At 38.2% G+C, this 13,272-nt stretch overlaps 1 protein-coding gene across 1 annotated transcript in view; it reads right to left on the bottom strand.

Annotated features, from left to right (window-relative positions):
- Window positions 1-13,272, bottom strand: part of DNAH7 (dynein axonemal heavy chain 7) — a 385,917-nt gene that overhangs the window by 171,121 nt on the left and 201,524 nt on the right. The window contains exons 37-40 of the mRNA XM_062189419.1: window positions 11,731-11,886; window positions 10,808-10,976; window positions 9,856-9,982; window positions 8,530-8,749 (exon numbers count right to left, since the gene is read on the bottom strand). Coding sequence (XP_062045403.1) covers window positions 8,530-8,749; window positions 9,856-9,982; window positions 10,808-10,976; window positions 11,731-11,886 — 672 coding nt within the window. The remainder of the gene's footprint in view (window positions 1-8,529; window positions 8,750-9,855; window positions 9,983-10,807; window positions 10,977-11,730; window positions 11,887-13,272) is intronic.

Raw genomic sequence — 13,272 nt, forward strand, 5'->3', positions numbered from 1 at the left:
GTACCATCTTCCCCTATAGCCATCCTCCTCTCTGGCTCTCAGCATATTTCTACTACCCATGTGGCTACCAAAATGTGGGTCCCACTCGGGCACTAGAGTCCCAGAGGAATCCCAGAGATTATGCTTTTCCAGTCCCAGTTGGGGCACTGGATTCTGTCCCAGTTGCTCCTCTTCCAGTCCAGCTCTCTGCTGTGGCCCAGGAAGGCAGTGGAGGATGGCCCAAGTGCTTGGGCCCTGCACCCGCATGGGAGACCAGGAGGAAGCACCTGGCTCCTGGCTTTGGATCAGTGCAGTGCCAGCCGTTGGGCACCGGCCGTAGCGGCCATTTGGGGAGTGAACCAACGGAAAAAGGAAGACCTTTCTCTCTGTCTCTCTCTCTCTCACTATCTAACTCTGCCTGCAAAAAGAAAAAAGAAAATTTCTAAGGAGTGAATCTTCACTTGGACATACTGGAATATGTGGAGGTGTAGAAATTCAAATTGTTATCTATCTAAGAGACTTAATTAAAGGCTGAACTAATTGAGAAGCTGCACTGATTTCAGCCACAGAAAAATATCAGAAAAACAAAAGAAGGCCCATGTTTCCCGGACACTGATTAAGAGAAATTTTCAGCGGAGAACAGACAGAACAGAGACTCTCTGGTCAATAAAGACAGACAGACACACTGCCATCAGCCATGTTGCAGCCACTCCTGCATCTGCATGGCTGGTACCCAGTGGGAAGCACCATCTTGTGAGGGTAAGGTGAGAGGAAGCTGCTGCAGCCACCCTCACTGGCAACTTTGACTGAAGGAGAATTCCATGCTCCCCAGTGGCTTTGAGTTTGGCTTGGGGAGTGGACTGGGGTTTGGGTGACCACATTGCTCCATGAAGGGAGATCACAGCAGAAAGCCTTAATAGGCTTGATGAGGCAGAAGTTGGAAAAAGACATTCCATGTAAATGGAAATCAAAAGTGAGCAGGAATATTTATGATCATATCTGACAAAACTATTACAAGAGACAAAGAAAGTCATATGTAATGATTAAGGGTTTAATTCAACAACAAGATGGAACTACCATAAATACATAGGCCTCCAATCTGGGGGCACCAAGTTTTATTAAACACATGTTAATGGATCTAAAGGGAGACATAAGCTCTAGTATAATAATAATGGGGGACTTCAAAATGCTACTGTGTTCAATGGACAAATCAACCAAACAAAATCAACAAACAACAGAGCTAATCTACAATACTGACCAAAGGACCTAATAGGTATCTACAGAACATTTCATCCCAGAGCTGCAGAATATATTTGAGTGCACGGAAGATTTTCTAGGATAGACCACATACTAGGCCATAAATCAAGTCAATAAAATCAAAAATTTGAAATCATACTATGTATCCTTTCTGACCACAATGGAATGAAGCTGGAAATAAACAACAAAAGAAACTCTAGATAATATACAAACACAAGTAGATTGAAAAACATACTCCTGAACCAATAGTGGGAATAGGGGAAATCAGAGGGTAAATAAAAAAATTCCTTGAAATCAATTAAAATTAAAACACAATATGGAAAACTTATGGGATATAGAAAATGTTAAGAGGAGAGTTTATGGCAATAACTGCCTACATAAAAAATTGGAAAGGTATCAAATAAATGATCTGACAACATATACCAGAAAAATAAGAACAAACCAAATCCCAAATTAGTAGAAGTAAAGAAATAATACAAATTAGAGAATAAAAAAAATCAGAAATAAAAAAATACAGGCCAGAATTGTGGCACAGTGAGTTAAGCTACCACCTGCAAAGCCAGTATCCCATATAACCACTGATTTGAGTCCTGGCTGCTCTACTTCTGATTAGCTCCCTGCTGATATGTCTGTAGAAGCCGTGGAAGATGGCCCACGCACTTGGATACCTTCACCTACATAGGAGACCCAAATGAAGTTCCAGGCTCTTGGCTTCAGCCTGGCCCAGCCCCAGGCCATTGCAGCCATTTGAGAAGTGAACCAGCAGATGAAAGATTTCTCACTCTCTCTGTCTCTCCCTCTTTCTCTGTTAGTCTGACTTTCAAACAAATAAATCACACATACACACACACACTCACAAAAAAGATCAGTGAAATGAAAAGCTGTTTTTTTTTTTTTTTGGAAAAAAATAAAATTGATACACAATTGGCCCAACTAACCAAAAAAAGACCCAAATTAATAAAATCAGAGATGAAAACAGGAGATGCTATAACTAATACAAAAGAAATACAAAGAATCATTAGGATTATTACAAACAGCTATATGCCAATAAATTGGAAAATCTTAAAGAAATGGATAGATTTCTGGACACATATTTAATTTACCAAATTTGAGGCATGAAGAAAGAGACCAATAACCAAGACTGAGATTGAATCAGTAATAAAGAGCTTCCCCAAAAAAGAAATAGCCAAGACTGGCTGGCATCACTGCTGAATGCTAACAGACATTTAAAAAAGACCTAATACCAATTCCTCTTAAAATATTCAAAACAATTGAAAGGGAAGGAACTTTCCCAAACTTATTCTATGAGAGCAGCTATACCTTAATTCCAAAACCAGAGAAAAATCCAACCAAAAAAGGAGAACCACAGACCAATATCCCTGATGAACATAAATGCAAAAATTGTCAACAAAATACCAGCAATTGAATCCAACAACACCCAGGGGCGGTGTTATGGCATAGCAGGTAAAGCTGCTACCTGCAACACTGGCATCCCATATGGGCACAAGTTTAAGTCCTGGCTGCTCCACTTCTGATCCAGCTTCCTGTTACTGTGCCTGGGAAAGCAGTGAAAAACGGTCCAAGTGCCTGGGCCCCTGCACTCCTGTGGGAGACCCAGATAAAGCTCCTGGCTCCTGGATTTGGCCTGACCCTGTATTGGCTGTTGCAGCCATTTGGGGAAGTGAACCAGCACATGGAATCTCTCTCTCTCTCTCCTCCCACCCCTATCTCTTTGCCTTCTCCTTCTCTCTCTGCAACTCTGACTTTCAAATGAATAAATATAAAAAAAAATCTCACCCAGAAAGTAATATTTATTCCAAGGATGCAGAGATGGTTTAACATATGCAAATCAATTAATGTGATACATCACATCAACAAAATGAAGGATAAAAAACATTTGATTATATCAATAGATTCAGAGAAAGCATTTGATAAAATACAACATCTTTTCATGATAAAAAATCTTAAGCATGCATCAACATACATGAACACAATTAAGCATACATCAACATACATCAACACAATTAAGGCAGTAAATGACAGACACAGCTAGCATTATATTGAATCTTCTACTAAGATGAACAATCAGGTAAAGATGCCCACTCTCTCCATAATTATTCAATATATTTCGGGAACTTTTAGCTACAGGTATTAGGTAAGAAAAAGATATCAAAAGCATACAAATGAGAAAGGAGAACATCAAATTTTTCCTGTTTGCAGATAGCATGATCCTTTACGTAGGGGAACCAAAAGATTCTACTAAGAGACTACTAGAACTCATAAGGTAGTTCAGCAGAGTTGCAGGGTATAAAATCAACACACAAAAATCAATAACATGTGCATACACCAACAATGCTCTGCCCAAGAAAGAACTTGATAGAGCAGTCCCATTCACAATAGGTACAAAAACAATTAAATACCTTAGGATAAATTTAACCAAGGATGAAAAAGATCTCTACAATGAAAATTATAAAACATTAACAAAAGAAATAAAAGAATACACAAAAAGGAACTACTTTCCAATGTTCATGGATTAGAATAATTAACATCATCAAAATGTCCATACTACTAAAAATAATTTTTAGATTCAATGTGATTCCAATCAAAATCCCAAGGACATTCTTCACAAATCTATAAAAAATGCTAAACATTCATATGGAAATACAAATACCCCAAGTAGCCAGAGCAATTTTTTTTTTTTTGACAGGCAGAGTTAGACAGTGAGAGAGAGAGAGACAGAGAGAAAGGTCATCCTTCCATTGGTCCACCCCACAAATGGCCGCTACGGCTGGCACGCTGTGCAGATCCAAAGCCAGGAGCCAGGTGCTTCCTCCTGGTCTCTCATGCAGGTACAGGGCCCAAGCACTTGGGCCATCCTCCACTGCCTTCCTGGGCCACAGCAGAGAGCTGGACTGGAAGAGGAGCAACTGGGACAGAATCTGGCACCCCAAGTGGGACTAGAACCGGAGGTGCCGGCGCCACAGATGGAGGATTAGCCTAGTGAGCAGCAGCCCCGGCCTCAGAGCAATTTTAAACAATGAAAACAAACTGGGAGACATCACAGTGCCAGATTTCAAGATATTCAGGACTGTTGTAATCAAAATAGGCTGGTACTGGCACAAAAATAGATAGGTAGACCACTGGAACAGAATAGAAACCCCCAAAATTAATCCACACATTTACAATCAACTAGTCTTTGACAAATGAGCTAAAATCATTCCCTGGAGAAAGGATGGTCTTTTCAATAAATGGTGCTGGGAAAATTGGATTTTCCACAGACAGAAGTTTGAAACAAGATCCCTACCTTACAAATTATACAAAAATCAACTCAAATTGCATCAAGGATCTAACTTTAAGACCCAAAACCACAAAATTACTAAAGAAAAACATAGGGAAAATGCTTCATGACATTGATCTAAGCAAAGACTTATTAGGTTAGACTCCAGAAGCACAGACAATAAAAACAAAAATAGACAAATTGGATTCCATCAAGCTAAGAAGCTTCTGAACAACAAAGGAAACAATTAACAAGTGAAGAGGCAATTAACAGAATGGGAGAGAATACCTACAAATGATATGAATATATATATATGTATATATATATTTATACACACTTAATGTATAGAATATATAAGGAGGTCAAGAAATTCAACAATAACAAAACAAACACTCCAGTTAGGAAAAGGAATATGAACAAGAATTTTTCAAAGGGTGAAATAAAAGTGGCCATCAGACATATAGCCATCAGGAAAATGCAAATAAAAACTGCAATGAAGTATCACCTAATCCCAGTTACAATGGCTATTACCCAAAAATCAAAACATGACAAAGCTGCAGAGGTTATGGAGAAAAGGAACCCTAATACATTGTTGGTTGGAACACAAACTGACATTAAGGAAAACAGAATGGAGATTCTTCAGAAAACCAACAATAGATCTACCGTACAGCCTAGATATCCCATTCCAAAGGATATATCCAAAGGAAATTAAACCAACACATGAAAGAGATACCTGAACTTTCCTGTTTATAGCAACTCAATTTATAACAGCTAAGATATTGAATCAAGCTAGATGTCCATCAACTGATGATCTGATAAAGAAAATGTGATCTCTCTATATAGGATGGAATACTAGTCATAAAAAAGAATGAAAACTGACATTTGCAAAAAAAATACTGGAGCTCATTAGGCAAAGATAAACAAGCCAGACCTAAAAAGACAAATATCACATGTATTCTCTTATTTGTAGTAGTTAATATATAGAGAGAATATAAAAATCATGTGAATGTCATATCATTTGGTATATGGTTATAAATATTTCTTCACTGAATCATATCATGCAATTGCCAATATACTCTTCATTCTCATATTTAAAAAAAGAAAAGGAGAGGGGGAGAACAGTGAGGACTCTTGGGGTGCTAAAAATGTTTTGTTCTTAATTTGGGTGTTGGTTATTAGTGTGATCAGAGGACAAAAACTCATTTATCTGTATACTTAAGTGCATTTTTTGATACATATACTGTGTTTCAATAAAATGTTCATAAAAAACTAAAACTGGATTTTTAAAAATATTTATTTATTTGAAAGACAGAGTTACAGAAAGAAGAAGAAAGACAAAGACAGAGAGAAATCTTCCATCTGCTGGTTTACTCCTCAAATGGCTGTAACAGCCAGGGCAAGGCCAGGCCAAAATCAGATTCCAGGAGCTTCTTCTCAGTCTCCCATGTGAGTCCAGGGGCCCAAGCACTTGGGTCATCTTCTGCTGCTTTCCCAGGAACATTAGCAGGGAGCTGGGTGGAAAGTGGTGCAGTTGGGACTTGGACCAGCACCCACATGGGATGCTGATATTGCAGACGATAGCTTAAATGACTGTGCCCCAATGCCAGCCCCCAAAACTGGATTTTCAAAGACAATTTTGAAATTTATACATCTACAGCACATGATTTTAACTTAGCAGCCATTTTCATTTTCTAGGTTTCTTAATTATATTAAAACTTTTTTAAAATGAAAAATGGAAAACATTTTCCTTCCATTTTCCCATAATCTTTGTCCATTTGAAAATATTGAAATATTGTTTATTTGAAAGAGAAAGACTGAGAAAATAAACAGATTGACAGATCTTCCATCTGCTGGTTCACTCCAAAATGCCAAAAGCTGGGGCTGAGCCAGTCCAAGGCCAAAGCCAGGAACTCTATCTGCGTCTCCCATGTGGGTGGCAGGGACCCAAGTACTTGAGCAACCATCAGTTGCCTCCCAGGGTGTGTATTAGAAGAAAGCTAGAATAAAGAATGGAGCCAGGACTTGAACCCAGGCACTCTGATATGGGATGTGGGCAGTTCAAGTGGCCCTGCACTAAACATCTGCCCCTGAGCTATTATTTCTGATGCATTACTTTTTTTTTTTTTAACTTTTATTTAATGAATATAAATTTCCAGTGTACAGCTTATGGATTACAATGGCTTCCCCCCCCCCATAACTTCCCTCCCACCCGCAACCCTCCCCTCTCCCGCTCCCTCTCCCCTTCCATTTGCATCAAGATTCATTTTCAATTCTCTTTATATACAGAAGATCAATTTAGTATAAAGATTTCAACAGTTTGCACCCACATAGAAACACAAAGTGAAACATACTGTTTGAGTACTAGTTATAGCATTAAATCACAATGCACAGCACATTAAGGACAGAGATCCCACATGAGGAGCAAGTGCACAGTGGCTCCTGTTGTTGACCCAACAAATTGACACTCTAGTTTATGGCGCCAGTAACCATCCTAGGCTGTCGTCATGAGTTGCCAAGGCTATGGAAGCCTTCCAAGTTTGCCGACTCTGATCATATTTAGACAAGGTCATAAAAGACAGAGTGAGGATAGTAACCAATGATCCTAAGAGTGGCATTTACCAGGTTTGAACAATTATACAGCATTAAGTGGGGAAGAGGACCATCAGTACACACAGGTTGGGAGTAGAGCCATTGGTGGTAGAGTAGAGGTTATGATTACAAAGGAATGAGGCCCAAGTGCACTAGACAGGGCCTAGAACAAAGGACAGAGTCATTATTAGAGGAGCTAAGAAAGGTGCTGTCTAAGCTACAATTACTTTTTTGTATTAATTCTTTCTCTCTCTCTCTCCTCCTTCCCTCCATCAGTTTTTAAAAGAAAATATTCATGTACATATCTATTCTCAAGATAATTAATACATTTTTATATAGTTTCTACGTTCTCAACCTATGAATTCTCAAACTAGTTTGCTTCATAGTTTCTTTCTTTGGGGGGAGGGAGCATCTATTAATTGCAAATAAGGGGGCTGTCGCTGTGGCATAGTGGGCTAAGCCTTTGCCCATATGGGCACTGGTTCATGTCTTGGTTGCTCCTCTTCCAATCCAGTTCTCTGCTTATGGCATGAGAAAGGAGTTGAAGATTTGCCCAAATGCTTGGGCCCCCGCACCTACAAGGGAGCTCCTGGCTCCTAGCTTCGGATTAGCTCAGTTCCAGTCATTGCTGCCATTTGGGGTAAACCAACGGATAGAAGACCTCTTTCTCTGTCTCTCCCTCTTTGTAATTCTACCTCTCAGATAAATGAATAAATCTTTTAAAAAATTACAAATAAGTAATGTCAATAAATATATCCACTTTTTTTTTTTTTTGACTGGCAGAGTGGACAGTGAGAGAGAGAGAGACTGAGAGAAAGGTTTTCCTTTGCCATTGGTTCACCCTCCAATGGCCGCTGCAGCCGGCGCGCTGCGCTGATCCGATGGCAGGAGCCAGGTGCTTCTCCTGGTCTCCCATGGGGTGCAGGGCCCAAGCACTTGGGCCATCTTCCACTGCACTCCCTGGCCACAGCAGAGAGCTGGCCTGGAAGAGGGGCAACCGGGACAGAATCCGGTGCCCCGACCAGGACTAGAATCCAGTGTGCCGGCGCCGCAAGGCGGAGGATTAGCCTAGTGAGCCGCGGCGCGGGCAAATATATCCACTTTTTATAAAAATATATTAAAAGTGTTTTATTTCAAAATCATTTGAAGTCAAGCTAACAAGAATTAAGTCATTTAAAGGAAACAGACTCAAACAGATGCTTACTTTGAAATATCCTATAAATCAACAGATGTGCCTTAAATATGTGAAATAAAGCATTGTAAAGTTATAAAATATCATTGTGTTAAATGTTTTTAGAAATTATTTTGGTCACTGGCCTTTATAATATCAATCACCTGCATGAATTTCAGAAATATACATGAATATTTCTTTTTTATCCAGTTAAATGTTTCTTGCATAAGCACATTTAAGTAATATGGAAATTTACCTCATGAACCCAAAGGCGTTTAATGACTTCTTTAGTTTCTGCTGTTTCTGGTCTTGAAAGACAAATACCTTGAATGACACGTGAAAAATCACGGAGGTTGAACAAGTAGTGAGATTTAGCTGGAGTAGGCAAGAGATTCTTCATTGCCTCTTTATACAGAGTCATTGTGCCATTTACAATCTGTGTAGTCAGGTCTAGAAATTCTTCTGGAAATTTATAACTTCACATTTTAAACAAAACAAAGGAAAATATTAGAACATATAGAACTATTACACATAAGTGATATATAGCATGAATTAAGCTTATCAATTTGATCTATAAAATTACCATATCTTATAATAATAATAAAAATAAAATAGATTTTTATTTCTTTAAGTCTGATTTCCATTCACTATTTATGCCATGTACAAGAGAACTCCATGACATAAACAGGGACAGTTTAATGTTTTTAAAACTATTTAAATAGGCAAAGAAAAGAGCCAGCCAAGAAATGCAAATGTTACCCTAAATTCAGTTGCTTCCAGACAAATGCTTTCTAACCTCTTTCAACCTTTAGCATTCTCAACTACATATAAATAGAACCCATAATGAAAATTGGTGAAACAGATTATTCATAATAAGAGAATAAAGAAAAAAAATACATGAAAAATAACATACACGAAAAATAACAAATACATGAAAAGTAAGGAATACAGAGGGAATAAAAATCAAATAATGAACCAGAATTAAAAGGGAAAAGTGAGTGATCAGTGTAGAAAGAAGGAGTAAGAATATTCATTTGGAAAGATCATCACTGTTAATAGGAGGCAGGTATCCCCTCCAACACCACTACACAGGGCAAGGAGTAACAATTTCCTGAGAATTGGTTTCAGGGAGCTCCCTGACTAAGACTTCTACTGCCCAGTCACCCTGGTTCTTGGATATCTATGCATCTTGTGCAGTAGCACAGAATCCTCAACAAGGATTATCAGTTCCCAGGGAAGAGGTTCCAAACCTATACTCATACTTGGATATGGATAACCTTTGTAGACGTCAAGAGTTCTGCTAGAGAGCATCACAGTCACAGGATCTACCTGGCATTTCTTTCCAGAATCAGTTGTATGTAGCGGTAGAAATTCAAATAATTGAAACATGGATAAATGATACAGCAGAATGCTCTGACCCCTTTCTTTTGTGCTGGAAGGTAAGAGGAATAGTAGGGGCGGGGAATATGTTACTTTTTCCTTGCCTAGAATTGCTTTCATGGGAATGTTTGATAAGTATTACCTATACTACATTTCTAATAGATTTTATACTTCTTAAGAAAAAAACCAAATCTTAACTTACCATATTTTAAAATGCCAGGTTAAAATTCTAGAGAAGATTGTAAACATGGATTTATCACTGAACTCATTGATTGTTACAATATTGAAATGTCGCATGTATCGAGGAGTTATTGGATTTCGACCACCACCTAAATATTTAAAAGGATAACTCTTAACAATGCTACTACTTTTCTCCAATATTTTACAATTTAAAATAACTTAAGAGATGGACAAATTCATAGCACCAAAAGAAGTTGACAGTAACCAACTGTTTGGATAACTCTGACATCAAACCATTTCCTCTCAAATTCAAGGTATTGCATGTATAGTTAAATTATCTCACTGAGTTAAATTACATAGACATAAACTTGGGTTAAGTCTATGTCACCAAGGCCAGACAGAGTCACTGGATATGTTCTCCACAGTTCACAGCTCAAAGCAGAAAACTGCTACCATTCTTACTATGTGAGTTGCACGGTTGGCTTTTTTGAGTTTACTAATTTCTTTTGGAAAATGTAAAAGATCTTTAAGAATTCATTCTTTCTGTCATTTCCTACTTAAATTCTTCCCAGTGGCCTCTCTACAACTAGACACTGAATTGGGCTTGGTTGGGGTAGAAGAAAGATTATCTCTGAAGAAAGAATAATCTATACAGTTGAAGCATTAAGAAATGAAACAAAGGGAAATGAATTGATCCAGGGAGATCTGGGTTCTCAGAATGCAAGGACAGGAAATGGGCTACAAAGTCCCAGAGGGTGAGAGGGGAAGAAAAAGGATTTGGAAGAATTGGTGAAGAAATGGCTAGTCTCTGTGATGTATAGTACTTTAGGTCATGATAGAAACACATAGAATATATACGCAGACACTGTTAATTTAAGTTGTTCAACTGGGTTTTTCTTTCTTCAGTTATTTATCTCTTTAAATACAACTAGAGTGACTTCCCATGTTAATAATTCCAAATTCAGTAAGTGTACCTGGAGGTCCCATAGCACACATGATCTGAATGTCCACAAGTTTAATCATAGAACAGTCTTTTAGGTCATACCAATTCCAGTGATCTAACCACTGTCTAAGTAACTCAATGGGAGGTTGAGCTCCATAAACCTCCCGAGCAGGCATATTCACATCATCTACAAAGACAACCTGAGAATTAGAAGAGAAGAGGCATTAGAAAATACCTTAACATAATGTCCAACTGTATGAACAATGTTAAAGCATAATAGCTAAGATTATCTCCTTGTAGAGTAAATATGTAGGAAGTGATGATTTCTTTTCCAGACAAGAATAATACCCTTAGTTTTCTTGATTTTAAGGAGTAGTGAGACATTTTCTGTATTCCTTGTTTGACTAGAAATACAGAGACATTATCATCACTAATCTTTATAGGTTAATCACCTAAAATTAGTCATCCTTTTAGAGAATTTGGTTCTCAATATAGCTGGTCTGTTTTCTTGTTCAGCACCTAATTCATTAAAATAAATCATAAAGGTGTCATTTTTAGGTGATTTTAATAACTTTTGATTGGTGAGAGGGTGAAAAGGGTGTTCTTTGCAGAGGGACATAAATAAGTCAATAGCTTGGTTGTTAAAAGTTCAGGAAAGTAAGCAGCAAAGTCTCTGCTGAGTAAAATGTTAGTGAAAGAATTAAGGTAGATGATTTCCCAAATAGATATTGTACTTTCAATTCAAAGGGAGATTCTGGTTTTTAACTTCAAGTTGTTTAGGGTACATACAAGTAGAAACACAGTTTTAGGAAAACTTTTTAAACAGAATATGTGATTATGAAAACAACTATCAAAGACTATGTCAATCCTAGATAAATCTGGTTTCATTGTTCTGACTGCAACAGTAGACATGCATGAGACTGGGACTAGACTGAGTTAGGACAAAGCCATTACCATTCTCTTGCCCAAAGGAGGGCCAAAAACTCCCTTTCTTCTTTTGTCCAATTTTGACATGATAATATTCTGAGTTTGAGCTGCTGTAGTTTGTGCAGAGAAGTTAATTAGCAGAGGTTTGTAGACATCTTTACTAAGTTGATTTAAAAGAAAATTCTATATAAAAGAAAATAAAAAAATAAACCATAGTTAGAATTATGTTTTGATATTTCAAAATAAACACTGAGCAGCATTGTTGGCATACTTAAATTTAACCTCTTGTGTCGTACCAATGTAAAAAGAGATGAACTCAACAGGTTAGCAGTTGCTATGCCAATGGAGTGTGTCTGTCCATCCAGGCCCTGATTTTCAAAAACAACCATCAAGAGGACACATTCCTCCTCCTCCTTCTCCTTTTCTTTTATATATATATATATATATATATATATAGAGAGAGAGAGAGAGAGAGAGAGAGAGAGAGAGAGAGAATCTTCCATCCGCTGGTTCACAACCCAAATGGCTGCAATGGCCAGAGCTGGGCTGGTCTGATGCCAGGAGACAGGAGCTTCTTCTGGGTCTCCTTCATGGGTGCAGTGGCCCGTGGACTTGGGGGCCATCTTCCACTGCTTTTGCAGGTGTATTAGCAGAGAGCTGGATTGGAAGTGGAGCAGCCAGGGCTTGAACCGGCACCAATATGGGATGCCGGTGCAGCAGGCAGAGGCTGTACCCACTATATCACAGCGCCAGGCCCATCACACATTCCTTCTTATTAAAGTCACAGGGACTCAGAGGTTATGAGACTTGCCTGCAATTTCAGAAATAGGCTAGAATTCAGGCTGCCATTTGTTTCTTTCTAGATCAATGTTCTTTTTATTATTACTAATAATACACTAAAACATATCAAATTATCTTCCTGCAAGTTAGGAAATTTAAACAATATAATTGTATTTTATACATGGAATTCACCAGAAATCAACTGGAATTACAATTGTTTTTAGTCTTTATCTGTTATGGGAATGGGCATATCAGAATTTCCTGAGCTCTTCAAGTTTACCTCTCCTCCTCAATCCTTTTCCTCATTCTTCTTAAGAGCCCTGTATAAGGTATAATCACTCCTCAGGTAAGACTCCATTTGTCAGAAAATCTTAAGTAAGTCACATCTTCTTAGTGAGCACTACAATCTATCACATAGGTAGTGGCACGCAAATGATGAGGTTTTGGTTTTCCTGTTCCAAACTTTACTTGCATTAAGTACTCTTAGCATTCAGCTTTATTGTGTATAAGATATCAGATTATTTTTAATTTTAAAATTTTCACTATGTCTGAAAGGCCGACAGAGAGAGGGGAGGGAAGAGAGAGAGAGAGCAAGAGAGTGTATGCCAGAGACCTTCCATCTGCTGGTTCACTCCCCAAATGCCTGAAACAGCCATGACTGGCCCAGACCAAAGCCAAGAACTAGGAACTCAATTTAGGTCTCCCACATGGATGGCAGTGACACAACTACTCAAGGCAATCATCTACTGCCTCCCAGGTTGTGTTGAAGTGAAGACGCTGGGACTTGTA

The sequence above is a fragment of the Lepus europaeus genome, chromosome 1, assembly GCF_033115175.1.
Source record: "Lepus europaeus isolate LE1 chromosome 1, mLepTim1.pri, whole genome shotgun sequence".
NCBI classification, from domain to species: domain Eukaryota; kingdom Metazoa; phylum Chordata; class Mammalia; order Lagomorpha; family Leporidae; genus Lepus; species Lepus europaeus.